At 49.4% G+C, this 27027-nt stretch overlaps 11 protein-coding genes across 11 annotated transcripts; 3 read left to right on the plus strand and 8 right to left on the minus strand.

Moving 5' to 3' along the window:
- Positions 1-424: 424 nt before the first annotated feature.
- EI90DRAFT_3062210 (uncharacterized protein) lies at positions 425-1292 on the minus strand. The gene is made up of 3 exons (XM_039060620.1): positions 1134-1292; positions 686-1073; positions 425-607 (listed from the first exon to the last, which is right to left on the minus strand). Exons 2-3 carry the CDS (start codon positions 850-852, stop codon positions 460-462), a joined length of 315 nt encoding a protein of 104 aa, XP_038915178.1. The 5' UTR covers positions 853-1073; positions 1134-1292; the 3' UTR covers positions 425-459.
- On the minus strand, positions 756-2264 carry EI90DRAFT_1353804 (uncharacterized protein). The gene is made up of 9 exons (XM_039051719.1): positions 2250-2264; positions 1998-2182; positions 1899-1931; positions 1733-1749; positions 1606-1661; positions 1475-1507; positions 1346-1415; positions 946-1291; positions 756-864 (listed from the first exon to the last, which is right to left on the minus strand). The coding sequence occupies exons 2-8, from the start codon at positions 2094-2096 to the stop codon at positions 1099-1101; spliced, it is 501 nt and encodes a 166-aa protein (XP_038915179.1). The 5' UTR covers positions 2097-2182; positions 2250-2264; the 3' UTR covers positions 756-864; positions 946-1098.
- Positions 2265-2842: 578 nt separating this feature from the next.
- EI90DRAFT_1354275 (uncharacterized protein) lies at positions 2843-4885 on the minus strand. The gene is made up of 10 exons (XM_039051720.1): positions 4579-4885; positions 4491-4523; positions 4412-4428; positions 4298-4350; positions 4175-4249; positions 3999-4119; positions 3837-3943; positions 3409-3790; positions 2950-3354; positions 2843-2893 (listed from the first exon to the last, which is right to left on the minus strand). Exons 1-9 carry the CDS (start codon positions 4735-4737, stop codon positions 3078-3080), a joined length of 1224 nt encoding a protein of 407 aa, XP_038915180.1. The 5' UTR covers positions 4738-4885; the 3' UTR covers positions 2843-2893; positions 2950-3077.
- Position 4886: 1 nt separating this feature from the next.
- Positions 4887-6940, plus strand: EI90DRAFT_1354288 (WD40-repeat-containing domain protein). Its single transcript, XM_039051721.1, has 8 exons — positions 4887-5070; positions 5175-5312; positions 5366-5485; positions 5542-5565; positions 5615-5730; positions 5793-6109; positions 6182-6556; positions 6621-6940. The coding sequence occupies exons 1-8, from the start codon at positions 5014-5016 to the stop codon at positions 6755-6757; spliced, it is 1284 nt and encodes a 427-aa protein (XP_038915181.1). The 5' UTR covers positions 4887-5013; the 3' UTR covers positions 6758-6940.
- A 4703-nt stretch (positions 6941-11643) lies between these two features.
- Positions 11644-12905, minus strand: EI90DRAFT_1354544 (uncharacterized protein). The gene is made up of 3 exons (XM_039051722.1): positions 12625-12905; positions 11855-12549; positions 11644-11743 (listed from the first exon to the last, which is right to left on the minus strand). The coding sequence occupies exons 1-3, from the start codon at positions 12782-12784 to the stop codon at positions 11735-11737; spliced, it is 864 nt and encodes a 287-aa protein (XP_038915182.1). The 5' UTR covers positions 12785-12905; the 3' UTR covers positions 11644-11734.
- Positions 12906-14795: 1890 nt separating this feature from the next.
- EI90DRAFT_2923431 (rab-GTPase-TBC domain-containing protein) lies at positions 14796-16132 on the plus strand (the record flags this gene model as incomplete). Its single annotated transcript, XM_039054816.1, has 7 exons — positions 14796-15007; positions 15066-15173; positions 15231-15331; positions 15383-15573; positions 15625-15674; positions 15730-15797; positions 15864-16132. 7 exons carry the CDS (start codon positions 14796-14798, stop codon positions 16130-16132), a joined length of 999 nt encoding a protein of 332 aa, XP_038915183.1.
- A 594-nt stretch (positions 16133-16726) lies between these two features.
- Positions 16727-17610, minus strand: EI90DRAFT_1354592 (uncharacterized protein). The gene is made up of 4 exons (XM_039051723.1): positions 17488-17610; positions 17178-17411; positions 17000-17090; positions 16727-16943 (listed from the first exon to the last, which is right to left on the minus strand). Exons 2-4 carry the CDS (start codon positions 17391-17393, stop codon positions 16906-16908), a joined length of 345 nt encoding a protein of 114 aa, XP_038915184.1. The 5' UTR covers positions 17394-17411; positions 17488-17610; the 3' UTR covers positions 16727-16905.
- Positions 17511-18346, minus strand: EI90DRAFT_1354595 (uncharacterized protein). Its single transcript, XM_039051724.1, has one exon. It carries the CDS (start codon positions 18096-18098, stop codon positions 17628-17630), a length of 471 nt encoding a protein of 156 aa, XP_038915185.1. The 5' UTR covers positions 18099-18346; the 3' UTR covers positions 17511-17627.
- A 578-nt stretch (positions 18347-18924) lies between these two features.
- Positions 18925-20129, minus strand: EI90DRAFT_3155254 (uncharacterized protein). Its single transcript, XM_039065986.1, has 5 exons — positions 19636-20129; positions 19475-19575; positions 19321-19417; positions 19159-19264; positions 18925-19085 (listed from the first exon to the last, which is right to left on the minus strand). Exons 1-5 carry the CDS (start codon positions 19875-19877, stop codon positions 19065-19067), a joined length of 567 nt encoding a protein of 188 aa, XP_038915186.1. The 5' UTR covers positions 19878-20129; the 3' UTR covers positions 18925-19064.
- A 2159-nt stretch (positions 20130-22288) lies between these two features.
- On the minus strand, positions 22289-22672 carry EI90DRAFT_3062237 (uncharacterized protein; the record flags this gene model as incomplete). The annotated part of the gene is made up of 1 exon (XM_039060621.1): positions 22289-22672. A coding segment is annotated over exon 1 (249 nt), but the record flags the coding sequence as incomplete, so codon positions are not given.
- A 1538-nt stretch (positions 22673-24210) lies between these two features.
- EI90DRAFT_3125115 (uncharacterized protein) lies at positions 24211-26707 on the plus strand (the record flags this gene model as incomplete). Its single annotated transcript, XM_039063790.1, has 15 exons — positions 24211-24265; positions 24316-24397; positions 24446-24602; positions 24664-24774; positions 24838-24973; positions 25032-25284; positions 25340-25346; positions 25409-25528; positions 25600-25699; positions 25757-25911; positions 25970-26066; positions 26135-26260; positions 26326-26346; positions 26404-26509; positions 26572-26707. 15 exons carry the CDS (start codon positions 24211-24213, stop codon positions 26705-26707), a joined length of 1662 nt encoding a protein of 553 aa, XP_038915188.1.
- Between the last annotated feature and the right edge of the window lie 320 nt (positions 26708-27027).

Below are 27027 nucleotides of genomic sequence, written 5' to 3' on the forward strand. Positions count from 1 at the left end.
AGTACAATTGCGCTGCCTTGGGGCGCGAGGAACACCGATATGGAGCGTACAAATGCAGTAGCACTTGCATTGCTATACAGTGGTGATCGTGACTCGCGAGTTCACATCAACTCAGGCGGATCTCAGGTCCTCCAACATGACTTTGAACCAACTCCGAGCGGTCGGAGGGGACCGAGTTCGTGGCGGTGGAGGCGCAAATGTCTTATGTCGCGAACTGATATATCATAACGAACCAGCAACTTTGAGATACTGCTTACACTCGCCAATTGATCCCTTCCGCATATTCGCCCGTTCATGACATGCACCACCGTTTCCTCCATTGCATGCATTCTCTGCATGACATTCAACACCAAAAGTAGCAGGTAATTTCCAGGTGGTATCCTCAGTTATTTATTAACGCAGTTGGACTCGTGTCCACCCTGCAAGGACAGTCTGACTTCCCCGCTAACGTCAAGACCTTCAAATCTCCGGCATACCAGAATAACCTCCGTTACTTCCGTCAGAAGGCAGGCGAGAGTGGGCACCATAATTCACCGTGGCCGAATGCGAAAGCCCAGACGCGCCTGCTGGTCCAGGCGTCTTGGGGAAAGTCGATGGATCGTTCGGACTACGGGTGACGAAATGAAATCGCCATAATCATATCACAATCAGTCCGCATGGAATAAAAAGAAAAGCGTGGACTGACTCGTATAGTTTCATCGGAGTTACAATTTCAATACTCTGTTGCACATAACTCCCATTCCCGGCAGTCATCCCTAGACTATTGTTCGCCAGAGATACGGTCTTGCCCCCCGCCTTGCCATTCTCCGAGTCCGGAACCACCCGCGTCGACTCGTCTGACTGGGAACCCATTCTTCGATTGCGCTGGAGGAAGATATAGACGACCGCAGCGATGAGTCCGAGGCCGACGACACCTCCAATGACGCCTCCGGCAATGGCGCCTACATTCGAAGAGCCAGAACCGTAACTTCCTGTGTGGCTTACGGTCGTTGTGGGACGGGCGGATGAAGACGATGTAGAGAAAGATGAGGTAGAGGTCAGAGTAGAGTTTGATGACGTCAACTCAGGTTCATCTTTCATCCGGACAGTCTCATCGCATCATGCAATCTCAGGAGTGAACCAGAGTACTATACCTCCAATAGCTTTGGCACGATCAGCGTTGAAGTTATCGCCCCATATTGCGGGGTCAATTTGGGCCCAGTACTGAACGGCCGTGCCAACAGGAACCGCCTTTGGAAACTGGCCAGCGCCAAACCCGTAACTTGGACAGTAGAACTTCCATTCTTGCCAACTGAGATACGTGAGTATGAGCATCCAGGAATTGAAGGCAAGAGCAGCTACCGACCCAACAAACAACCGACCTTGGCATGCACCGCAGGCAGACATGAGTTGATACACAGGAGTGGAACACACACCTAGAAAAACGGAAGTTTAGTTGATTTGTTGGCTCTGGGTATGGCAGACGTGCACGTACACTCATTTTGAGTCGACGCGTCACCGGTTGGGCCTATGTAGTGCGTGCCGTTGGCGAGGGGATTCACGGAATACGCTTATCAAATTTAATGTCGTCCTGTCTCAGTGCGTGGTAGATGAATCATAACGCACTTGTGGGGTAATAGCACATTTCCATCAGATATGCCGCCACTAGACATGGGTTCTGTCTGTTGAAAGTGAGAGCCGAGCGGGGTGAGGAGCTGTTCTACCTAAAATATCAAGACTCAATGCAACATACCCTTTGCTATTCTGCGCCTATGAACAATGTGATCCGGGTGAGCGCGAGATGTACGATGAGGGATTTGAGCAACAAAGTGCACCCAACAAGGAAAGAATCACAGCGACGAGGAAGGAAACCGTCAGCAAAAGGTCGGTACCTAATCCCATCACCGCTTTCCACTCACCCAATCCCAATCGGGTCCGCAGGTGACGTTCGTCTGCAGAGGGGTGAGGCTTAATGAAGAAAGAGTGCAACCGTTGCAAATTACACGTTGCCAGCTTACATTCTGCGCTTCCGATGGAGCCAAGAAGTTCAGGATCAAGATGGTGACGGACAGCGACGTCCACCAAGAGGGCGACAGGTGAGGTGCAACGATCGTCATGAGGACGGTTGGCGACCGTCACTGTGCGAGAAAGAAATTGGAGGTGGGAGGAAGCGGTGCCAACTCGAAGGATCCAGAGGATAGGTCTAACCGCACTGATGGAAGGCGTTATTGTCGATTCCAGAACTCGAATGGTTGAATAAGGCGACGTACTTGTAGGCTAGCTGGAGAATCTTTGTAGGTCCAGTGAGAAGAGGAAGTTTGAGCTACAGTGAGCCGATGGGAGCCGAATGGATCACATGGTAATACACAACGTCCCGGCCTCAAATATTAAGAATCCAATATTCTGTTCTCAACGCGCGAATTGACAGAAGAATGGGGCACGGCGTGAGTTATTACGACGCCACCTTCCTGATATCCGCAATCGGAATTTCCTTACTGGGATCGCTCTGGCCGGTGATGAAAGCAAGCCCGATATATCATAGTTGGCAAGATTCGCATCTGGTCAGCCACCAATGCATAGAAACGGGAGATCGCGCGATTTGGTTTATGTGGGAAAGAGCAGCGCCGGGCGATAACACTACATGTAAACGGTCCAGCCCCACTTGAGGTTGCCTGCATAGGCATTGCGTCGCGGGTTATCCAGATAGAAGCAAATGTTGGTTTTATTATCCAGGGGTTGCTGGGACCAGGGACTGCTACACCCTGACCTTGCAGTCATACAGGAGCACACGGTAGGTTCAATTGTGAAGTCGAAGCACTGTCTTAATTGCGGCCATCCATGGCCTATGCAGCCGCACAGATGTTAAGACTTCAGAAAATCCATGTACACATCCCAATTGATCCTGCACTTGCACCTGAGCGAATAACGTTAGCCCTCCCGACTGGGTCAGGGTAACAATCACATAACAACATTGATCCTGTCGTTCGAGCAATTGACGAGTGAAAGGAGTGTGATTGACTTGCGGTGATTTGCCCTTCCACAATCCAACAATGCCTTGCGCTGAATACAATATGACAATGAGGAGAAAATGGGCAGGATCACTGCGCTCCCGACTGATTCCCGGCGTTCGTTTTCAGGGCCCCGGGACGAGGGAGAGGTCGCACGTATGATGGATTACGCGGCGGCTCCACACGATCAGATCGTTGGTCGTGGGCTGGTCGATGGGATTCATTTGGTTCTGGATTCTGGGGGACCTGGGGAGTGTCCGGTATCAGTGCTTGTGGGGCGTTCGGTATCGGTACCAGTGGAACAGTGGATTGTGCATTCGTCGGCGGAGTTGAGGGAAACTCAGGAGGGAATGGATGATCGGCACGACTAAAAACGACGACGGTGAGATCACAGGGTAGGCGTACTGAAAGAAACACGCACTTGCTAATGGAAGAAATGCCACGATACACTGCGTAAGGATCATTGCTATGTTGACCCATCCCACTTTCTACAACTGCACTCCCATGGTATACGTCTTGATACTTTGTCCCATCTGGCGGAGGAAAACTTGGAAGTACCAAACTAGGCGGCCGATCTTTCTCGTCCTCCGCGTGTCCACTCGCACCATCAGTTCCTGTATCTTGCTGGTGCTTTTTCAACAGCCAAATCGCAAACGAGGCAAGAAGGGCCAGCACGATGATACCACCAACGACTCCTCCGGCTATGGGGCCGATATGGGTACCGGAACTTCTCTGGGTGCTAGTGTTCAGTGTGGAAATGCTAGTCGTCATCGGTGGTGTTCGCTCAGGCTTATCTAGGGTGCCTTGAATTGACCCGCAACACATTGTATGACGAGCCAAAAATCTCACCTCCTACGAGCTTAGCGATGGTGGCGTTAAATGTATCGTTATGCCGTTTGGGATTTATGAAAGCCCAAGCCGGTACGGCTGTTCCTTCGGGTATCGTTTCGTTGTAGCTGATGAAGGCGCGACATCAGCAGGGCCATCGCCCGGAATGATGACACAGCTTACACTCCGGGAGGGATGGGATGTGAAGCACAAAACAATGTCCAGGCCGAATAAGTTATGGTCTCCCGTCTCTGACATTGCCCACAAGCGGAGAATAGTGTGTACACGACCGAACTACAGCTACCTGCAAACCATCAATGCACAGCACTTCACGGGGGCGAGCATATTGGGCAACTTACAAGCATTCTGTGTGGAAGGATCGCCGGTTGGTCCGATATAATGATGGCCGGTGGGTAGAGGAAGAACGTTATACGCTGGGACGGGATGAGGAAGTGGCAGCTGGGTTGTGTTATTCGACTTACATGTACCGGAGCAGACAGACTGGAGGTAGGCAGCGACCAGGCAGGGATTCTGTCTTCACGACGGGAGTCCATCAGTACACCTTGATCGGATTCAATGAAACGTTCGCGTAGCACCGTAGAGTGTTGTTGGCCTGGTTATGAGACGGGACAAACATTACCACGTTGCGACAGAAACGAGATGATCAGCACTCACCCAGTCCCAACCAGGGGTACATACCACGTTGCTCTGCCACAAGTGATTTATTACTCTACTAATGATATGATAGCATTCCGACACCTACGAACTGCGCAAATGCTGATAGCGCCGATAGGATAAGCCATAGAGCTAGTCTCGATCCCCCGAAACCCGTTGTGAACATTGGCGGAGGACGCAAAGGAGAACAGCAGACCGCTTGGCTGAAGCTCCTAATCAGCGAAGGGGAATCATATCTATATACCATTTGAGCCGCCTAGGGTGCCGGAAGGGGGGAACAAATCGGTGTTCCACAGTGAAATAAGTTCGCATCAAATCGCCAGTATTGGAAGAGGAAACTCCAAATCCCATCACCAAGCACTTCTCGAATTACAAGATGTGATCACGTGAACTTCTTAGTGCGGAGTTGGCCGAACACATCATTCTGCCGATTCAATGGGTTGATGTCGACGGGCGCTCCAGTCTAAATTCGTGAGGCGCTTATTCCATTACCCCGCCACTCGACCCGGACGTGCTGGTCACAATGTCTAAGTTTAGAGCCCCCCTGCTGCAAGCCGAAGCTGACCTGAGAAAGGCTCATGTGTGTCATTCAATTGGCTTCCAACTTGGTTGAGAAACTGTCAACGCTGATGCTTACTCATACATGACGGATCGCCCATGCTTGATCCGGGGAATGCGTAGGAGCGAGAGATCAAGGCAGATGCTCTGAAAGATGTCGGCGATCCTATCTTGGTTAAAGGGAAAGTTATTCGTATGATCGTTCGTGATCAAGATGCTTGGACAACCGAAAGCACGGCTATCGTAAGAAGGATAAATCTTCAGGTAATTACAACTATTTCCCTAGCTATGCGCCATATATTCGCTACTATTCTAAGACAGGGGAAACGCTACAAATCTACCGGGGTCACTCAGCTCCCGTTACTTGCCTTGCATTCTACACGGTTGAGCGGGGTGGGAAGACGTCTGAACTACTTATCACGGGCTCGTGGGATAAGGTCAGCCTCTTTCCCTTCGTTGAGCGTCAGTATAATCTGATCCATTCAATCAATAGACAATTAGAATTTGGGACACAGAAGTCAGTGCAGGCCTATGACCTGTCTTTCTCTCATCTAACTGGCGCAAAGACTAAGGAATGTGTATCCACAACGGACGCTCACGATGATTTCTTGAAATCGATATGCGTCATTCCTTCATTGCGTTTAGTGGCCTCTGGCGCATCGGACAAAAGCATTCGAATGTGGTGAGCCCTACGCACCACCCACATTCTTTATCCGGTGTTATTGATGTGGTTGACTTTACTAGGGATCTCTCCGTGCTTTCTTCCAGCCCCGCATCCCAGCTGCTTCACGTCGGGACGTTCACAGGCCACACACGACCCGTGGAGTGCCTGTCCGTGGACGGAGCCCCACGGTTCGCTGCCGAAGAAGAATACGCAACGATCACTGAAAATCTCCGGCTTTACTCTGCAGACAGCATGGGTGTTATTAAAATTTGGTCCCTAGATATTTCGACGAGGGCTTCTGGCGCCCTTTCAATACGAGGCAATGTCGTAAGAGAGAATAAAGCCCATAGAACGGGGATCAATGACATGGTGGTATCGAATGGCCAAATCTGGACAGGTCCGTAATCAGTCCATCACGGCGAGTTGCCCAAAAATGCCTATCCGTCTGAAATGGGCACCGATATCGTAGGATCAACTGATTATAGTGTTATTATCCAAGGCAACTGCAGTACGGATGACGAACCTTCCCCCACAGTTGAAGTCATGAGCCCCAAAACAATCACTCACCCCTCCCTCGTCCGTGCTGTCTTACCGCTCCCGCTCGTTCACGTCGACGAACCGTACCTCATCTCAGGGTCGGCGGACAAAATCTTCGTTTGGGACATCACTTCCGTCAATCAGAAACACGGCGTTATTGAGAAAGTTGTTGAATTGGACGCTCATTCTCATGATGTTACCGCGATCGAATTCTGGGAGCAAGCCCCAAAAGGAAAATCGGGAATCAGTGAAATTTGGATCGTTACTGCGGGTTTGGATTGCATGGTTCGCCGCTGGCGCCTTAAGGGTATGTGCATACACGTTCTTGATGGCTCTGTGTAGACTCGCCGATGTAATCTTACTTCATCAAGATATCCTGAACGGGACATATCAGCGCCAAGTGGATGCAGCCTTGAAGCTTGATAAATCGAGGAGAACACCACCAAGCGCAACAATTACAGAAGAGGAAGAGCGAGAACTGGAGGAACTAATGAGCTCGGACGATTGAGTGTATCTTCTGATCTCATGGTGGCTAGATCAGCTCGCAGGGTGTCAAGCGTAGACTCACCCCCCCCCCCCACAAGTGCCGTAATCAATGCATCTGACGACTCTGGCAGTGTTTTCGATTGGCCCAACTAACAACTGCGTTGCGTTTCCCTTGTGGATGTCCACGAGTAGCCTAAGCATCCAACCAGTGAAAGTACGCGAAGCGTATAGTGATCCTTCCAAGTCGCCGGAATTCCTTCGGTCATCGCTAGCCAGCTCTGTTTAGTCCGAAATGACTGTCATTGATGATAGATTGCGTTCCATCCCCACACATGAAGTCCTACCACCTTGGGTCTCCTCTGGGCTACTACTCCTGTGATACGTAACATGTCCGTTCTGGCAGTTAGCAATTGCATTTGTGGAAGGTTCGGATTCAACCTGACAAATTCTCACGATGGCGCTCGACTTTCCATAACTGAACAAAAGGCCTCCTTTGCACTCTGCGTCTCCGTGCATCTTGTACACCGAAAGTTCCTCCCCCTTGTTGTTACCTGTCATGTATACGCGGACATCTCAAGCGAAAGATCGATGATCTCCGCTCAGCGATAACCCCGATCGCCGTAGATGCTACCGCTAGCACTCTCCTTTAAAGAGCGCAACCGGAGATGAAGTTAGTGCTGTTCTTGGTCGCGAGTTTGTGGTACGTAGAATCCCTAGGAGAGTAAAAAGGAAATCACTGGTTTTGCGCAAGGCACATGGTAGACGCTGTGGTTGAGGTAGCTGTCGGTATCGAATCCTATGGCTGATCGGGTGGGGCAAGACCATGGGTGGAGAGTGTCACTGAGCCCAAAGACGCGTAGTACTCTATAGCATCACTATCGAATCGATCGAAGGTTCAAAGTAGATGAACGATCTTTCATTTTCTTGCTCGAGAGACTCAGGATGGATCGATAGCTTGGGGGAGAGTTCTTGGCGAAGTGTTGGGGTTATCGTAGGTAAGCTTTCCCCCTATAACACCGCCTCGTAGCTATTCTGATTGTTGGGTCACGCCCCTGAGGATGAATCTGTGTACTAGGGACGATGTTACATGGCATTTCCGGTGCCGGCAAGACTTCCATTGCACTCGCAGAGGGTACGAGAGGGTGCTCACGGTGTCGAATCTCTTTGGATGGGGTAAATGGTTACGGCCCAATTACCTATTAAGTTGCATGATTGAGCTCTCTAGCAAACCATGGACCGGTTCACCGTTGTTCCATTGACTCAGCTCCTCAAAGGCCCAGCTCTATTCGGCAGCCCCATTCTCAACACAATTCAAGAAGCTGGTGGCTTCCCTTTCCTCTGCCTCTTAGCCGCCCAGTGGCGACTATCGTTGAGGTTTCGACGCTCAGTCGAATGCGAGAAAGAGACGTTCAATCCCTTGCCGGCGTTCTTCGGGAAGAAGCGTCCAAAATACTGCCATCCATAGGACTCTGCGTCGCATACTTTGTTTGGACCACCACCGCCTTACCCCTCATGGGGGTAACCGTGAGGGTCCCATGGAACGCTGGTGCAAGTTTTCGTCGGGAGAATGATGAACCTCCCGTATACAAGATCGTAGCACAAGTTTGATTGGGATGATGGGGAATTTGTGCCCGGCTATCCAATTGTGATGGGAGCAATCTGTATCGCACAACTATCACCGTCCGTCGCGACTTGGGATACCATTTTTTCGCCTCTCCTGGAGTCTGATAGTTGACATGGGTTGACCAAACTCGCTCCCCGCCTTTCAGGGGTTGGGGGTCCTCACATACTGATTCGCGCCTTCCTAGTCACGGAAAGATTGATGTAGAATATCAGTCCTGCCGCGACTTGGTTGTAGGTCAAATCAATCCTCAATCAGCCGATCCCTGTCAGGTACGGAGCGAGAGAGAATGTTGTCCCGTCGATGACGTTCTGAATATAGAGATTCAGAACTCCTCACTAGTGCACAGCTAAAATTTAGGCAGAGGGATTATACATCATTGGGAACTTCTCGTTTACTCTATAATGGGCGTAGGGCGGAGTGAAAAATCAGATGCACTGCCATGCATCCCTCCGAATAAGTAACCCAGCACTTCGTTACACAAGCTAACGCACCGCTCGTCGCCTCAATGGAGTTCAGGGGCCACTGCAAGTGCTCTATGAGCCTGTTTGCGCCTTAGTCAGCGCGCCAAGCTGATCAGCTCAGTGCGTCACTCCTAAACATCCGGACAAGCGAGAAGTGCTTTTACGCATGATCAGAATGGAGGTTCGAATTTCGGTCCTGAAAGTGCAACGTTCACAACGCTTTCTATGCAAAAAACCACAATGTGCGCGTTCGCCGCATCAATCCCCTAGCTTTGATATGGGCTTAATTCGTGGATCTTTGATTGACGCAACTGACACGACCAATTCGGCCTTTATTGATTCAGATAACGGGAATATTACTCTGACGTGTACAGTCTAAAGTGGCTCACAAAGAAAATTTTGGATTGGGCCTACGCCTAGTGAGCTAACCGACCGTAACATAGAGACAATCTTTGGTGCTCTACTAGGCAGGTTACCCCAGCCTCTATTAGTATAGTGGTCTACCGACAACGCACCCAAAAGGTACCACCGCGAGGACCATATTTCAGAAATCACACACCAGCAGCTCCGCCCTTTCATGTATCGATGGTCCTCTGATGTACGCTACGACGGGATAGCCGATTCCCATGTCATCTCGAGGCGCAGGTAATAAATCAGGTCCACCACCACCTGATGGCTAGAAGCGAGTCGAGCGTCACACCGTCAACTATTGCTCAATACGGAAGTGAGACATTCGATCGGCACCTCTCCACCATGCAAACGCGCTCGGTGATTTGGCTCCCCATGACAGTACATCTGGTGTTGTAAGAGGGGAATCCTAATAAGGCAATCCGCTAACTCAGCGGCTTCAACTCGCGATCGACCACTTTTACTGACGATTTTTACCACGTCCGTGCGTATTTATACATACACAAAATGTCCGCAAGCGCCGTACACAAGCGCTGCCTAATAAAGGAGTTACTGGAATTATCTGGGGATTTCCTACAACAATCCAGAGCAATCCGGAAGGTTCCGGTCGGTGACTTGCATTTACTTTGGAATTTATGTTTCACGTATGTACAGTGCAAAGTCTAGTGGCGATTCTTTCTCTTGCCATGAGCACGCAGTATCCGGAAGAGCATTCGATGGTATGATAAACCAACGACTTGTGCACGTGGATAAGGCGACATGAGTACTACATGAGTACGGCTTTGGCTGCACATCAAGAAGGCTTCTGGAGTGCGACGTTCGCCCACAAGAAACCTCACATTCACTCGGCGGACGTAACCTCATTTGGACGATTCCTTAGACTACAGAGAGCCGCCAGGTCGTTGTGACTCTATAGCGCTCTTGTTAAATACATATCCTTTTAGGAAGATAACCACTGCTCTGGCGTGAAATTTAGCGATGGAGTGCGTTACACAAATCGAAGATAACAGTATATTCGCGCTTTGTATTCCGCTATTATTACAAAGAAAGGTAATCAGTAGACCACAGCTCAAATAAACACAAATATTCGCATGTAAAAAATTTAGCAGGAATACACCAGGTTGAAATTGGAATGGGATAAGATACGACGACATGTGAGAGAACAAGGGGAATCAGTGGACTGTCATGGTACAAGGGAGAACATGAAAATGAGTTATAGTGCATGCGTGCTGTACCGTGTATATGCATTCAAGTGGAAAAACTTTCATGCTTGCATTACCAGAAACAGGGGACAAAGATGCTCCGAGCGCCATAAATACCTCCTCAAATCTTCCTACGTTTCACGCGGTTTTTTTTGAGCGGTGAGGGAGGGGCAAGATCACGCCGTTCAGGCAAGTTGGGGCCTCTGAGAGAACCATCTATTGATGGGGCTATCAAGTCTGACTTGCGCTTCAATCGGGGCGATCGAGAATGAACAGCAGAAGGCGATGAAGGGGGGTGGCTGGGGGTCGATGCTATAGTTGTAGCCTTGGGTGGAGGGGAAATTGGAGGATCTTGCAGAGCATTTCCAAGTTCAGGAAGGATCGCAACCTGCTGCGCGATTGATTCTGCATCTTGAGCGGTATATTGCGAACTGTCGAATGAACTCCCTTCTGACGCTGCTGTTGTGATCTGATCAAACAACGAATCAATGTCTACCGAAGGCACCTTCCCCTCGCCTTGAACGTCATCAACACTCCCTTTCGTGGGTGTCGTTGAATCATTGGACGCGGGCACGTGGGCTGCAGTGTCGAAAGGCACCGCAAACGGATCACCATTCTCAGTAGCTTCGATATCGCCGTTGGTGAAGATATCCATGCTTGGAGGTGAGGTGTCACCAAATGATGAGGCATTCATACCCAGCGTCTCCATGAATGATTCCAGGTTCATCTGGAGGTTATCCACGTCGGCTTCGACTTCTTGGGCATTTTGATATACTTTTCGAAGACCGTCAGTAGCGGCACTCAGGGCAGGGCTTGCGCTAGCATTTGCGTAGTAAAGCTCGCTGTTAGGGTCACCGGGCTCTATGAACCGGTTAGCGAAATTTTCAACGGGGGATGACGAAGTGTTGAAGTAATCGGATGTGTGGAAGTCGTGCGCATGACTACTGAGATCATCATGAGGATATTCTAGAGACGAGGGCTGGTATTGGCCAAAGGATGAATCTCCGCCATTGTATTGTGGCAATTGAGAAAGAGTGGCGAGAAGGCGTTGTGGAGATGAAGATGAATTGAGGATGGAGGCCAAGGAAGCACGGAAAGCGAGATCATTATCATTAGGGTCATCTTTTGGTGTGTTCTCAGTCGGCTGAGGCGTTAGGGGTTGGATGGGCGTGCTAAGTCCTCGAGTTGGCGTGCGACGGGCAACTTGATTCGGTGACGTCACTGGACGTGTTACGCCTTCTGTCGAAGGCGACGTGAGCTCTTCCACCACACGTGGGGGGGATGCAGTATCATTAGCAACAATGTCAAGTGGGCTATTCGCTTCAGTAAACCGGTCTGAAGAAGACAGAAGGACATCAGGAAAACCGCTCCTTAATCCCAGGGGAGATGAACAACTTACTGCTGTCGGAAAACGCAGGGCTCACCGTGTCCTGAGAGAAGTGTGGCGAAAAACTGGGCGATTTGCTTGCCGGCGTTTGACTATTGCCAATCATCAACAGCCCTTTGTGGCGAGGCCCTGGGCTGCGATGCACAGCTCCCGAGTTCCCTCCCCCTGAGCGAGATGAGCCGCCATGCGATGAAGGGTTCCCAAACACGCTGGCAAGGAACTTGAGAATCCTCTCTATCGTATCCTGCTGCTTTTTGTGCCGTTCCTGGGCTGCCAGAGTCTCTTGCCAAAGGGAATGGTTCGAAACTTGAAGTGCCTGTAGTTCCGAAGTAATGTTTGCTTGATGCATCTTGATTGAGGAAAGCTCTCCCGCAAGCGTTTGAAGCGCCAATGGACCAGCATTAGCGATATTTGCAGTAACATTACCCACGGCGCCTAATGCAGTGTCCCCGCCAGGTCCTGCGTTTGCGCCATCGATAGGAGTTTGGTTATTGCTCGCAGAGGGCCCTTTCTTCCTTTGGATGTTCTCCAGCAGATCCGGTCGATCTCGCTGGAAGTTAGGCTCGGTGAATTGCCACAGCTCAGTCTCGGTCTCATTCTTAAGAACGCCTTGCTGAAGCTGGGGCACTTTATGAAAACCGTACATGTTCAGCTGACGGACGAAGGACGCAAAATTCCCATGCTTGAAAAAACGTGGTAGGACTTCACGACCAAGCTTCTCATGATTTGGAACTAAGGAGCATACGTGAATGGTTGACGGCTGAGTGGGTGTGTCTTGTGTGTGCATCGTGGAGGCGGGAAACTCACCCAAGAAAGATTCCCCTTCGTCTGCCCATCTGATAAGGTCATCAGTCTCGGGGTCAGTGACCATGCTGTAGAGTTTGTTAAGGAACGCAGGCACATTCGTCCTGGTGCGAGAGGGGAGTGCTGGTCCATTTGTCCTCGTGAGAGCAAGGCTGTCACTCATATTCGAATAACCCCACTGCGTAGGATGTTGCGCTGAAGAGGGGCGCTTGGATCGATTCACTTAGTTATCCTCGATGGACCGTCCAGTACGAAGATGCAATGCAATGCCCGGCGGTGACAATTGAATATGAATCGGCAGCTTCCGCCCCCCCAGGTCCATTTCCCCGGTTCCTTGCTGGGACATGCCTGAATCAATCTCTCCCCTTCAGCACCGTTGAGGACCTAGTTTACTCGTTTTTTGCACTATAGTGCTGGTTTTTTTTGGACGCTTCTTGGCATTGTTTATGTTTTAGACTGCCGCTCGATCATATTCTGCTCGTTGCGTTCTGCAGACACATAGCATGCAAACCGGTCCCAATTCCAGCGAGGTCTCCATAAACCCCAATAATTTGAAAATTTCTACGGTGAAAACTAGCCATGAGTTACCAGGCGCGGAGGAACCATCGCTCCTGGCCTATACCAACTCCCCCATCACCACTTCTGTGGATAACTTGGTGTTTCCGATTCCACCGACCCGCACTACTCACCCATACGCACCCAGAGCCCCAGAAAATATTCCTCTATTAGGTCCGGCAATTCATCGTCCGACAACTAATCCGAATGGTAGTGTTGGAGCCAATGCCGGCCACAGAGCACTTCTAAATACCCTCGCTATGGCAGCACATTCTAAGGTGCATGGGCCGCACCCTGGTCCGGGGACTATTCATGGTCGTACTTCTCAGGATTTGCTTTCCAGCGAAGGGCCAGTTCCGATCAAGTTTGACGTTACACCACATAAGTCTCCTATCATACGCCAGTCCAGTGCCCCCCTCGGTTCTGCTTCGAGTAGCCCTCGCCACATAACCCACCTCCAACCCTCCCCTTCGATGCCCTCTAATGACAAGCCGCTGGAAAGAACGGATTTTTCACCGACTGTCCAAACGACCAGGCCTCGTTCACGCTCTTTTTCGGCCATCATTACTGCAATTGAGACGCCTAGGTGTGTTTTTCTTGTCTTCGTTTATCGCAATTCACATTCAATGGTTGGTAGCTATTCTCCTATTGGCAGCTTGTCCCCTGGATTCTTTGAGCATACGAATTCCGTATATCATTCGCATTCATTACCCGCCACACCAAAGCCTGAGGAGCATGAAGCAACTTTCTCAAAATCTACGGCCTCATTCCACGACTCTTCCGCTAAGCCTCTCCCGACACCAAAGTTGCCGAGAAAGCTGTCCAAGCCCACTCCCTTGAATATCACGGCAAGACGAGCCGACTCAGATGACGCGAAGGGACCTGAGCCGGTGTTATCACCTTCATTACAAACCTGGGCAGGCCCTTTGCAGCCCCAGGGCCCTTCTTCAGCTCCAGTAACTGCCCTTGCTTTCGGGCAGTCTGACAGGCCTCTGGATAAACCACGATCCGTGTCGAGCCTCAGGAGGCAAACAAATCGGAGTACTACCGCCTCAGCAGAGCTGAATGTAATCGAGACTGAATCGGCAAGTTCATACCGCGACGATATTCTGGAAGACTACGGTGTCAAACTGAATCCGCATCCCCAGCACCATGATATCTATCCCGTGGATGGCTCCCTTCCATCTGCAACGGCCTCGTCTTCGGGATACCCGTCGTCTCCAAAGTCCCACAATTCACGCACGCAATCCCTCCAATCCAAACTCTCCATGTCGGGTATGCGCCACGGCTCACACACATCCCGTCGCCGAGCCGAACAAGGGCCTAGTCGGATGGACGATGATGACATGTCTGAAGAAGAAGTTGTCGAAGTTGATGACATGGAGTTCACCCTCATACGGCCAACTCTTATCCGTCATCCACCTCCACACCAAGATGAGGAACAGGAACTGATGCATCAACAATCCCCCCTAGTTGACCGTGAAGGCTTCCTCGCTCCTCAAGATTCTGGGACAATTGATCGTGATAGTTCGCGCTCCTATAGTCCAAGCTTGTCTCCCATGTCTCCAACTTCCCCACCGCCAATGTCTCCCTTCCAAGGGTCCTTCCCTCCTTCTCTGATGCCTTCATCCTCAAGCAGTACTACGCGGGAGCCTGCCATCACGATTGCTACCTCGCCAGTCAATGCAAAGTATAGGGAATTGCACAGGCAGCTCGAGTCCAAGTGGTTGTCTGCCATGAACAGCACACCCAGTGCGGAAGCGAAGAAGAGCAGGAAGATCCGGAAGCTCGTCCTTGATGGCATTCCTGCTTCTGTGAGGGGTGTTGTTTGGTAAGCTTCAGGACCTATTTTGATGGCGCTCTTACTCATGCCTCGAATGAATCATTAGGTTGTATCTGACCGACTCAAAAGGGCGTCGGATGCCTGGTTTGTATGAAAAACTTTGTATGCGTGGGAAGGTTGCTGCTTCAGATGAGATATGGATGGATATCCAAAGGTTATTCCATTCCTGCATGCTGATCGAAGTGAATGCATCTTAATTATTCCCTGACAGTCACTTTTCCGGGCATATTCACTTGTGTGATCCCGATGGTCCTTTGATGTCCTTGTTGCAAGCCTATTTTTGTATGGTGCCAGACACGGAGTATAATTACAGTGAGTTTCACCGTCGTTTGCCCTGTCGTAGTTAACGCGTTCGCCTTGCAGGCTTATCCCTGGTAGCCGGTCATGTACTTCTCCAAACTCCGGAAGAGGATGCATTTTGGACATTCGTTGCTTTAATGGATAATCATCTCCGTGGTTATTTCTCATCTGTAGCACGACTGTTGGAAATTGATTCCCTGCTGTTCGAGAAAGCGCTTAACACCTATGACAAGAGCATCGCCGTTCGGTTATTTGTGAGAGTTTTCCTATTCAATTTATGAGACTCTTACCCTTAATCCAAACAGAATACACTCCAAGTTTCCCCACTGGAGCTTTGTCGAAATTGGTGCGAGCGGTATTGTCTCATCCCCCAAATTCTCTAACAGCTCTATCTTCTCCAGGTTTCCCAGTTTATTTTCTGTCACTCTTCCCTCCTCACACTTAAATCGGACCTGGGACGTGATTATGTTATTTGAAAGTCAGTTGTTGCACAGCTATGCGTCGCATTTCATTTAGTGAAGATTGATGGAAACGTCACTTATAGCCGCGCCGATCCTTTTCAGGATAGGTCTGGCGATCATATCCTTCGCCCAGCCTTATATCATGAATCCTGCTCGATGCCGCACAGGTGCGGAGGCGCTTGCATATTTAAGTCAGCCACCTGCAGAGATCTTTCCTCCAGATCCTGATCAAATTGTGCAAACCGCAATGTCTGTTAAACTCAAGGAGGACGAGTTGCGCAAGATGCGTTCAAAGGTGGAACACGAAGTGCGTAAACGATCAGTGTTGCCCAGGACAGCAACCTTCCGATAGTCAATCCATTGTTGTGGGCTTTCCTGACTAAGTTGTTCGTTCCCTGTCTATCATTTCTTCGACTCTTTTGGTTTTGGTGTGTTTGGCTCTGACCTTAGTGGACTTATTGTTCCCACTAAACCTATACCCACAGCATCTATCCTTCTGCTTGTCTTAATATCATGTCAGCATTTTTTATTGGCCTCAGATTTTGTGCTTCGTAGATACCGTGGACGTCTCAACAATTCATTGTTCCCTCACCCGTATGATGCCCTCGTTGAGTCCCCTATTAACCCAAGGCGGTTATTTCCTTTCTGACTGAGAATATGACGTCCGGTCCACGGCAGTGATCAGGACACAAGTAGCACTACAAATCACTCTACCGGTTGATTTAGACTACTATAACAGATGCATCGAATTGCCAATTGGCGGCTGACGCAAGGTCAAGCCCCAAATACAATTAACACAGAAGCGATACCGCTGTGCCACCAAACGCGGATCTCGGTTGCAGTGGAAGACCCGTTATTGTGACGTACTTTATCCAGTAAGCACTTTACCCAGACGCATTTCTTGCGCGCCATGTCTTTGAATTCCTACCACTTGTTGTTGATTGCACGGGCATACGCGAGACCAACCGACGAAAGAATCCTTGCATAGCGTAAAACCGTTTCACTCACGAGAATGTCGAGTGAACCATACGTTGATCTTGTGGTCCGCGGATTTCTCCTTGGCCACATCATCAGCAAGTTGTATCAACATGTCACAAATTTGGCCCCAAGGTTGCTTTCCTCCTTTTACTTCCATGAGACCCCGGCTTCTGCTAGGGAGAATTCTGTCTTCATAGCCTTTGATAACTTACGCTGAAAGTGAGAAGGAATTCATCCGTACGTTGCATTTGTGTGGTCAGATCGGCGACGTAATCAGGATAATCGACGGGCCAGTACTTTTGAATGCGAAAATGGTCCAGGGAACAGAAGGCCTATTTCGAAAAGGATATCAACGCCGTCATGGCGCGACAACAGATAAGTCAAGTGGGTGACAGAGAAAACCAGTTTTATCACAAAACTTCATCTGTGCCCCATTGACGCCCGTGCACTCCGCTTCCCTCTGGTAGGTTCCCATGACTGATATTGGTAAAGATTGAGTAGATGATTTGTTCGAAGCGCCGAACAATTGCAGTAACGCCCGGTTTGGATTCATCGCCACGGAGTTTTTCACTTCCTTTTAGCAGGAGGAGTAGCGGAACGAGCGGCGGAACAAGTATCGAAAAGAACATCATCATCGGCGTGCTTTATCTGCTCTGTCGAAGAGATTAGGGGTAATTGGCATTGGCATTAAAAAGCAATGACGCGAGAGACTCTGAGGTCAGCACTCACGGAAATCTACGGGCCCAAGCTAGACTCCTCCCAATTTTTTTTGAACCACAACAGTCTCACGGGCGGCAGAGCGGCAAATTGACACCAGAGGAGAAGGCGAGAGCGATGCCCGCATTACGAACCACAGCAATGTAAACCAGTCACAAAGTGTTATCCGGGCATAGCTCGCATTTGCCAAGGTGATATGAATGGCAACAAAGAATAAGACAGCGTACGCAGGATGGTCGCCACATTGTAAATGACGTGTGCCACAGATACGCAGGAATGGAGAGGGAGAGGCTTCTGAGGAACCTCGCTAGTAATGGTGGTAAGAAAGAGGTAGCATTCTTCTTGTCCCATTCTCCAGGGGTCAGAGTCGAATTTTGGCTGGAGCGTTGTGGAAGTTGTTGCCTCCGCTGGCGTCGGGGCCGGAGCAGTGGTCTGCGCTGTAGCGGTAGGAGGAGCTTGGGTGGCAGCAGCCTGAGTTTGTGTCGATGCAGTAGTAGTGGAATTGGGATCTTGGGGCTCCACAACCTCCCAGAATTTTTGATCCTTAAGATAGCTCCCACGCGGTCAGACCACAAAAGGCAGTTCTTCCCATTGTCAAGTTTCTCGACTCCGACTCCTTTCATTGGTAGAGTCCATGGTTGCTGGCCACCTGCCTATCCATGGTTCACGTCGGGAGAGATTGCTCTGGGCTCGAAATATTCACTATACGTAGGAACTCAGCCCGATCAAAGTAGAGAACTGTAACTCTTTACCCGTACGTACGAACTTTCACAATCAAGTACAGTAAGTTATATGAACGAACACAAAGCATGAAGAAAAGGGTATCACCTCAGTCTCAAAGTAAAAAACTGAGCATACTCCAAAAATTGTACTGTACTTCCATATACTTCACATCAATACCGTGTTAAAGAAACTAATTGAAAATAAGCGTTGTCAGCTATAGGCAGGACTCCAGCCTATGTCAGCTATGGTAATTCCCAACAGCACATACTTCTGTCGACAAGCACTTCGTGTTGCTATATCTGAACTTTCCGGGAGAGTGATTACTTAGTATGCACGGCTGCTACCTTAGAACACCAATACAGCAATGGCTCAGTTGGGATGGCTGTAGACTCTTAAGATGTAATTGTCGATGTGAACACAAGTGAATACAGAGATGCGGAAAGTAGTGTGCATGTCATAGCTTGTTTATCCAACAGTTATATATGTTGTACATATTTTACTAGCACAGTTGGCGTATGGTGTCTGGGCCGAGCTTTGTTGGCTTGGAATGTCTCAGAAGGAGGAATGTCCCGGTTCGAGTATATGGATCGGATGTGTAGCTTTCGAAGTTCTCGTTAGGGTGTATGAATCTCGTTCTCTGAACACGCTCTTTAGGTCCTATTTGCATGCCCCTCTGTGGGACCTCATTCATGGCTGACTAGGCTGGCTGACAAGGGATAACGCAGTCAGCCATAGACAAGTATATTCGGTGAATGCAGGTCGGATGGATATTTACAAGAGCAGTTTACAGGGGTTGCACAAAGGGGCAAAACGCGGCCAAAATTGTGACGGGAAGCTATAAAGGGTGCACTGAACCACGTCGTGACTCATACGTGCTTAGGCGGTCCCTATACAGAGAAAAGGATTGGGCGCAGTCTCATAAGCAAAGTGCGGATCGATTGAGATCCCGATCCAACTTACCAGCGCCCATACAGTAGCTGACACGCCAGCATCGGTGAAGACACCAAGAGCGTATAATAGCCGGTTATTGAATTTGAGGTTAGCAGCCGACCTCGTCTCAACCGTTCTGGATCGGACGGGGGTCAGAGTGAGCTACGACGATAATGAAGATGTGCGACTGACATAAAGACGTTGTTGCCACCACCGACTTTTCCGAAGCCATTCAGTTGCACGTAACCGTACTTTCGATCGCTCACGAACTCTATGGCCTGTCGAACATCTATACATTTCAACCTCAGTCATGTTTTGGGATACGAAAACTAGGAGTATGACCGACCTAGCCTGAATACATTTTCCTTATCAATGTACCCTTGGTCTCCTCCGATGCCAGGAAGGACTTTGGCAAGGAGCGATCCATTCGGATTCGTCCAGTTCCCTCTGTGGGTCCAAGACACTCAGCAACTCTAGCGCGATGGGTATGGGTATCCCAAAACATACCCGAGTGTCTTGACATTAATTCTACGCCCCTCGGAAGCGTCGATAGGATGAGGTTGATCCATCTCGTAATGGAAGTTCACGTAGCCCCAATGTTCATTCGGGAGGATTGGCGGAACCGCTGGAGAGTTATCCCTCGGGATAGAGGGTTGCAAAACCAGAGCCTGGTTAATCTCCAATGGTGAGTGGGCGGTGGAGATGACTCCGATGTAAGCAAGAACTTGTAGAAGTGCAGCGAAGACCATGCTGTTTGGTGAGGACAGTCAACATGCTCGGCTGGCTTAAATATGTTTGTGTGGATGTTCTCCGAAGGTTGCGAGCGAGTACCCTTCAAAGAACAATTGCAGGGCAGAATCGTAGAATTATTCTCGTCGAGAATCTGATTCTCCTGATGCCACCGCAAAGGGCCTCCACTGCAACCGCCTGCATGCAACCAATATCACCCATTCATTGGGTGCGGCGGGGTTGCCAGTTGAATTGGTCCTGACAGCTGCGAGTTTCTACTATATATAAAGAGCGCGGACACGCTCCACGAATCGCGAACGCCGATTGGTTGGAGCGAGGTCTCACACACTCTCATTGGATGAAGGCGCTTACTTCAGCTCCCATTTGGGATGCACTCGCTTAGTTCATCGCCCCTTTAGGGCTCTTCCTCACCCATTTTGGTTCTGCTTGCTTAGATCATCACCGATTTGGGATCCGGTCGCTTAAGTCATCCAGCCAGCTAGCTTATCTCATCTCCGGAGTTTCCTGACCGGCCCACATGCGTCATCTATCTCATCGATGCGCACTTCTTCACATGCCGCTCCAACCTCTTCACCTGATCTGTTGTCTAGAGTGCGACATCGCAATGATGCGACTATCGATCCTGATTGACGACGACAAGCCCAGCATGGCTAATGTTGTACACTCTGCACTGCTACCTTGAGTCTAACATGGCGAACACACTCCACATCCGTTTGTAAACCGTGCCCATTCTTCGTAACGTTGTACGCTCCCGGAGTACTACACAATTCAAAGGTTTCGCGGAGTGTGAAACATGATGATAAAAGAAACCCCATGTACCCACCTTTTTACGACTGTCTGAGTCGTCGTTGAGGGGCGAGACTCTCATCTGATGTGAGGTCATGTCAAGCCCTGAAAGTGCGCTCTAAAGCCATGGAATGATATAGGTATATACCACGGATGCGAGACAAGTGAACACAACCGGAATGACGCTGGGTGCCCGGCTAGCCAATGAGAGAGCAAGAACGTGCTTCAATGCACTGTTGAGACTCTGTACATTGAACGATTCCAGGGGGTTGTGTCGTCGCAATCATTGGGTAAGTGTGTCGACCAAGGTATAACCTGGTCGTTACGTGACGTGTCAAATGAAAGAAAACACAGTCAAAGTGTCAATGAGCACGGGTGTCACTAATCCAATAGTAGTTGGATGGAAGGTAAAAAACTTGGCCGCATTCATCGTGAACAAATCGATGTCAAAACATACCACTTAGCCGAAAGAAAGCCGATCTGTTCTGAACACGCACAGGAGACTCTCCAACACCGATGAAAGTCAATCGAATTCCATCTCGGATCCGTCATAACTCGAGGTCAAGGCTAAAACCTTAAATCCAATCAGAGAGCGAGAAAACGGTGGTCCAGCTGAAAAAAAGAACACAGCCATAGGTTCGCCTGTTCTTGTAATTACAGCAAGGTGTAAAAACATTGACGCGCCCAATTTGGATGAATGTCCGTGCAGGTCATGTGATGGTCATGTGATTATCCATAAATGGCAAAAAATAAATGATGATCGACTTGCAGTTTCCTAAATAGGATTGATCACATGACCTGATCGACCATTCATCGAAACCTGTTGCGCCATTTGTTTTGCACCTTGTTGTAATCTGTTGAATTGTTACTGAAAAAGTTTTTCCGAGAGTGCACGGCCTATCGCAGCAAGTGCCCAAGATATGTAGTTCAATAGATAGAGCAACTTGCTCTTGTGCCCGCCCCAAATTGGACACAAGCGCATTCAACAATGTCCTCTGAGCATGCGCGGTTCCCTCTCACGTTAGGAACCATATATTGATCGTGCCAGAAGCACGTTAGTGAAACCAGCCACATATGTAGCTTTGTTCTGGACTTCCTTCGCTTCTTACAGACATTTGAACACATACATCGATGAATCTTGCGTCTTGCTATTTCCGGCCAAAGTCAAATGCCTGCCCTCACAGCTAATGGACTACATCGCACGAGATCTGTCGCCTTTATCTTTATTTGACCAAATGGTATTGGGTTTTGTGTCGTGGGTAGTCAAAGTCCCTATTTGGTGTACTTCATAAGGGATGGTGATGAAGACGTTGATCATTCCTCGATTAGCCCTGAATGGCCGCCACCCTTAACATGCGACACACATTTTGAGAAAACGTGTTCCAATCCTACTGTGACGTGACAATATTAGTACGCTCTCCAAACCTTGGACCTTCGAGGTGGATTGCCTAACGCTTTTGATCAATTTCTTCCCACAGTGTTGCAAAACATTCGTCAAGTGATTGACAATTACACGAGTGCAAGGGCAGTCGGGATGTAGAGTGTGCCAAGCTGAGAGCTCGTGTTCGGGATACAGACTTTTGCGCTAATCATTCCTTTTCTGATCAGGAGAGCGCAGTCGACCGTCTTGACACAGAATTCGAAGGGGATCTTCTGCATCATCTCCTCGACATGGAAGAAAGAACCAACCGAAAACGCGAGGGAGAAGAGGTGGGAGATCCATAACGCAGTCCATTGCATGCCACAGATGCTGGTCTGTTCATCCACACCGTGTCTGAAGAAGTCCTCTGTGACTCCATCACTATCATGGTGCTTGAAAGTTCAGGTGGAGGGATGATCAAAGAAGCTCTCACGGTAATTAACCTCCCTTCCATTACCGCTCCATTTCGCCGACACCGTACCGATATACCGTGCATTGTTTCTGGCCCTCCATCCCCTCATCGCGATTCATGAGGTGATGGTTGCAGTCACTTCCCAGTTCTCCTTCAACTTAGAACAGCGGCATGCATTCCATATCATAGTTAATCATGCATCACCGCCTTATGCTCAATGTGGATGGGGGTGCAAGGGCAAGTTAATTAGAGCAATCGACTGCCTTTCTGGTTCCTTGAATCAGGTGCGACGGTTGTGCATTTACAGGGGCAGCAGCACAGAACATCGACGGTTGCACATTGCATTCCACCCTCAATTTGTCTTAGCTGGTCCAGACGAAGTCAAATGGGTCTCAAAGTCGTGCTGAGCTGATTCAGTTTGGGTGTGGAGTGGAACACTTGTTCATCGATGAAGTTTCGATGATTGGGTGTGAGCCATTGGCTGACATCAGTGCAAGCCTTATCGCTCGCGAAAGATGCTTTCGTGGTATCAGCATGATTTTGGCTGGCAATTTCTGCCAACTCTCGCCTCCTAACGAACGGCAGATATGAATGCATTGATGACGAGTTTTTTTTTTTTTCAAAAAAAAGGATTGCGGGAGCTAGCTTGTCCCCAATAAGACTTAGGCAACCGGCCTATTGTTGAGATCGAAGTCGGGACCGGACGAAAATTTTACAATTGGATTGTAAACATCCGCCGGATTGATGGTGACGGACGGTCAAAACGAATTTCATTACGCATCAGGGTGCAAGCGCTGGGGACCCTAGAGCTTTAGAGAAATATCTTTCATCAATCGAAACACTGCGCGTCGTCAGGATCGTGTGGGGTGGAGTAATTGCCGTGGGAAAGCCGAGCGAGCGTTGCTCCGAAAGTAGCAGAAAGATGGTGTTTGCAACGCGTTCAAAGTTGGGCTGCGACGTTGATTGGCACTGAGTGATGTTAAAGATTGAAACCCGCCGTCGGACAACGAAAAAAGATGATTGGCCAATTTTTCTAAGCTAAGGGGGGGACAGGAGAGGGAATAACTGAGGATCAGAGTAGTGGTTGACCGGATCCACCAATGCGATTCGGTAATCGACGCCACATCCGCAGATCCCCGAAACCGAGGACCGAGGCAACGGAGCAGACTAAATTTCTTCAATCCTAGGCACTCCTAGTGTCATCTGCTTTATGTAGTAAAGGCTGGGGTTCCTGCCCTACCCTTATCACCACATTGCAGGCACAAACATGCATGGTGTTGAACGGAATACCAGACTGTCCCTTCAGTCCTCGAAAAGTTCTTTCACGAGGACAAGGGGTCAGAATGACGGGCATCAGATGGAAACTTCGTTCTCCGAGCGATTCCACGGTGAAGTTCAAGATGTGGCGGATAAGCAAGGGAATGAGGGGCCCAATGACAATTGCAGGGGCTTGATGCCTCTCGGAAACGTTGCACCGGTATTGTTCATTGGGCGAGATTGGGTCCAATGATCGAGGCATCGAGGGAATAAACCAGATCCAGATCTACCGCCAATGACAGCTGCAGGAACCTCTTACCTTGCTGCCATTCGATCCAGTTGCTTTCTGTCCGTTTCCCACACGGAAGCCAGAAATACAGGGCGTTAAAAACACCTCGTTCTTTCATATTTGAGGTTGCCCAAACGGACAACCCCTCATTCTGCGGCTTGAATCAACATGTCTCCAACGTACGGTGTTCTGAAAACCTTCTACGATTTCATTATCATAGGAGGTATGTCTTAATGCTACCGGAATCGGACCCAGCGTTCATGGTACATATAGCTGGCAACGCTGGCTCGGTCGTTGCGACGCGTCTATCGGAGAATCGTAATTTCAACGTCCTCGTACTTGAAGCTGGTATACAGTAGGTTGACCAGTATTGGCGGGAATTGTACTCTCAATTTCCAAATAGGGTGCCAAACTCTCCAGGATGGAGTGTTCCCATACTTGCCGCGCAACCAGGTCTTACACAGTACATATGGCCATTCCAGAGCGTACCTCAAGCAGGGCTCATCGACAACAAAACCGTCTCAGTGCTCAGGGGAAAAGTAACTGGCGGGTCGACAAATGTGAGTGCACGATTTTTACCAATTTCCATTGGGCTCGATTATGCTGAATATTTTGATGTAGGCAAACTTCATGACCTATACCCGTGGGTCGTTCGAAGAATATGACCGAATCGCAAATATCACAGGCGATGAGCGCTGGTCATGGAATAAGATCCTCCCATTTTCCCAAAAGGTTTGAACCTGTTGGATTCGGGCTTTTGTTTGGAACTAAGCTCGTTTGACTTTACTACTGTAGTCCGAAACGCTCGTGCCTCCCACCAGTGGTCGTGACTTCCCTGGAGATTATGATCCCAATCTGTATGGAGACACAGGTCCTATACTCCTCTCCCCTCCAAATGACGGAAGTTCAATCTACGAAAGGATTAAACGAGGTACGCCTCGCCTCGGTCAAATTTGTGTCGTATGGATGTTCATACCAGTATTCGACAGCCGCGCAACAGAACCCGAACTTTGGTTGGAACTCAGATGTTAATTCTGGGAAGCCTCTCGGTATAGGCAGAACGATTGCAACCATAGGGACGGGAGTCAGAAGTAGTGCAAACAACTACCTCGAAGCGGCTGGGGCCCGAGAGAACCTGCGTGTAGTAACGAATGCCCAAGTTACCAGGTTATTGTTCTCCGAGGGTGAGGACGAAGAACCTGTTATCACTGGTGTCGAGTTTGCCCAAAGTCCAAATGGCAAGTATTTCTTGGATTACGTCAGGGGATGATTTAGTGAATTGCCGCATAACTTCCAGGCCAAAGGTTCATCGTCAGGGCTTCCAAAGATGTCATCCTTTCTGCTGGATCTATAAAACTCTGCCAAGCTCCTTCTGCTTTCAGGCGTTGGTCCAAAAGAGGACCTCGATAAATTGGGTATCAAAGTGGTTAAAGACCACCCTGAAGTGGGCAAGAACTTGCAGGACCACCCACTAATTTTGAATAATGTAAGTTCTGCAAGCCTGAGCTCTGGTTTCTGGACAAAATAGGCGTTTCCTGACACTTGGGGAAAAAAAAGTGGTATGTCAATTCCAACGAAACAAATGACGATCTCTTCCGTCAACCTCTGAGCGACTGGGCTAAACAACAAGCGCTACTGTACGAGACAAACAAAACCGGTAGGTCACCTCTGACCAGGCTGCCCCCCAGCACCGCACACTAAGCTATCCGTTTAGGTGGTTGGTCAGACACGGTCGGTCAGGTCATTGGGGCCCTCCGTTTGCCAGAAGATGATCCCGTCTTGGAGAAAGCTGGCGATGCTTCCGCAGGTTCAAACACAGCGCATTTTGAAATATTTTCAATTACGGATTCGCGAATCTACGCGTTTCCCGTCCCGAAAATGGGAGTTTCATGACTATCGTGACAGCTGTCTTGTCTCCGAGCTCTAGGGGAGCGTAAAACTGAACTCAACCAATCCTTTTGACGATCCACTAATCGATCCTGAACTCTTCAAAGAGGACATCGATCTTCACATCGCCCTGGCTTGTAAGTGCACTCCACGGCATTCAACCCGGTGTCGTGTCCGCGAAGCTGAGTGTCTGATCATTCCATAGCCGTTAAGCGCGCACGGGAGTTCGCGGCTGCAGATGCTGTCAAGGGTTTCTTTATCGAGGAGTTTGGCGAATTAGCTAAAGCGAAAACGGATGACGAGATTAAACATTATATTCGCAACAATACCGGTACGTTTGCGGTACGGGTTTTGTGATTCGGGATACTGGATTTTTACTTTTTTTCACCTTTTCAGTTGTCTATCGGCATCCTGCTTGTACGTGCTGGTTGATGGGATAGTGAATGGTGGATTTCATTCATTATCTTTTATCAGGTACTCTTTCCCTTTCCGCCTGGAACAGCACCAAGGGCGTGTCAACCCCTGATTTGACCGTGAAGGGGTATTCAAGGGCCTCCGCGTCGTCGATTCTAGCATTTTCGTACGTTAATTTCTTTATACCTTATTTGGGTCACGTTGCTTAGGAGGGCTGCGATGTGTTAGCCACATATACCTGCCGTCTCATCCTCAGGCAGTAGTCTATGCAATCGCAGAGCGCGCTGCGGACATTATTGCAGATGATCACAGACAAGCCCAGACGGGTGGATTCTTGTTTGTCGAAGCTATCGCAAACTGTTAGAGGGGTTCGCTTTCGCATTTTTCGAATAATGTTTTGGCTGCTCGGAGCCTCCCTTGTGCCCGATGCACGCTTAGCTAGGCTGCATCTGTTGTGTGAGTTCCCCACACTGAGCTTCTGCGCCTGGGAAGCATATTGGGCTTCTCCATCACCATTGTGCTCTGGCCTAGCTGTCTTTTCCTTTCTTGACAGCCCCCATTTCTCTATACAGTATCCTCTATTTCTTGTAACAAGTTGCATAATATGCACATGAATTTATCACAGTGGGAAGTAACCCCAGCAATTGGTAATTGGTTGGCCCGGTACCAGCCTGCTAGGTAGCC

Source organism: Cantharellus anzutake, assembly GCF_015039405.1.
Source record: "Cantharellus anzutake strain C23 chromosome Unknown EI90scaffold_30, whole genome shotgun sequence".
NCBI lineage: Eukaryota > Fungi > Basidiomycota > Agaricomycetes > Cantharellales > Hydnaceae > Cantharellus > Cantharellus anzutake.

Coding starts and splice junctions, on each gene's coding strand:
- EI90DRAFT_3062210 (XM_039060620.1), bottom strand. CDS start 852: ATGGGTTCCCAGTCAGACGAGTCGACGCGGGTGGTTCCGGACTCGGAG. Junction 608..685: donor ACTCCGATGAAACTATACGA/GTCAGTCCACGC, acceptor CGTCACCCGTAG/TCCGAACGATCCATCGACTT.
- EI90DRAFT_1353804 (XM_039051719.1), bottom strand. CDS start 2,096: ATGACGATCGTTGCACCTCACCTGTCGCCCTCTTGGTGGACGTCGCTG. Junction 1,932..1,997: donor CTCCATCGGAAGCGCAGAAT/GTAAGCTGGCAA, acceptor ACCCCTCTGCAG/ACGAACGTCACCTGCGGACC. Junction 1,508..1,605: donor AATGTGCTATTACCCCACAA/GTGCGTTATGAT, acceptor CGCACTACATAG/GCCCAACCGGTGACGCGTCG.
- EI90DRAFT_1354275 (XM_039051720.1), bottom strand. CDS start 4,737: ATGGTATATAGATATGATTCCCCTTCGCTGATTAGGAGCTTCAGCCAA. Junction 4,524..4,578: donor TATCAGCATTTGCGCAGTTC/GTAGGTGTCGGA, acceptor CACTTGTGGCAG/AGCAACGTGGTATGTACCCC. Junction 4,250..4,297: donor GTCTGTCTGCTCCGGTACAT/GTAAGTCGAATA, acceptor ATCCCGTCCCAG/CGTATAACGTTCTTCCTCTA.
- EI90DRAFT_1354288 (XM_039051721.1), top strand. CDS start 5,014: ATGTCTAAGTTTAGAGCCCCCCTGCTGCAAGCCGAAGCTGACCTGAGA. Junction 5,486..5,541: donor TCACGGGCTCGTGGGATAAG/GTCAGCCTCTTT, acceptor TTCAATCAATAG/ACAATTAGAATTTGGGACAC. Junction 6,557..6,620: donor TCGCCGCTGGCGCCTTAAGG/GTATGTGCATAC, acceptor TACTTCATCAAG/ATATCCTGAACGGGACATAT.
- EI90DRAFT_1354544 (XM_039051722.1), bottom strand. CDS start 12,784: ATGAGTGACAGCCTTGCTCTCACGAGGACAAATGGACCAGCACTCCCC. Junction 12,550..12,624: donor CGAAGGGGAATCTTTCTTGG/GTGAGTTTCCCG, acceptor TATGCTCCTTAG/TTCCAAATCATGAGAAGCTT.
- EI90DRAFT_1354592 (XM_039051723.1), bottom strand. CDS start 17,393: ATGATGATGTTCTTTTCGATACTTGTTCCGCCGCTCGTTCCGCTACTC. Junction 17,091..17,177: donor GTCAATGGGGCACAGATGAA/GTTTTGTGATAA, acceptor TTTTCGAAATAG/GCCTTCTGTTCCCTGGACCA. Junction 16,944..16,999: donor TCTGACCACACAAATGCAAC/GTACGGATGAAT, acceptor CTATGAAGACAG/AATTCTCCCTAGCAGAAGCC.
- EI90DRAFT_1354595 (XM_039051724.1), bottom strand. CDS start 18,098: ATGAAAGGAGTCGGAGTCGAGAAACTTGACAATGGGAAGAACTGCCTT.
- EI90DRAFT_3155254 (XM_039065986.1), bottom strand. CDS start 19,877: ATGGTCTTCGCTGCACTTCTACAAGTTCTTGCTTACATCGGAGTCATC. Junction 19,418..19,474: donor GGAAAATGTATTCAGGCTAG/GTCGGTCATACT, acceptor TGAAATGTATAG/ATGTTCGACAGGCCATAGAG. Junction 19,265..19,320: donor GGTGGCAACAACGTCTTTAT/GTCAGTCGCACA, acceptor CGTCCGATCCAG/AACGGTTGAGACGAGGTCGG.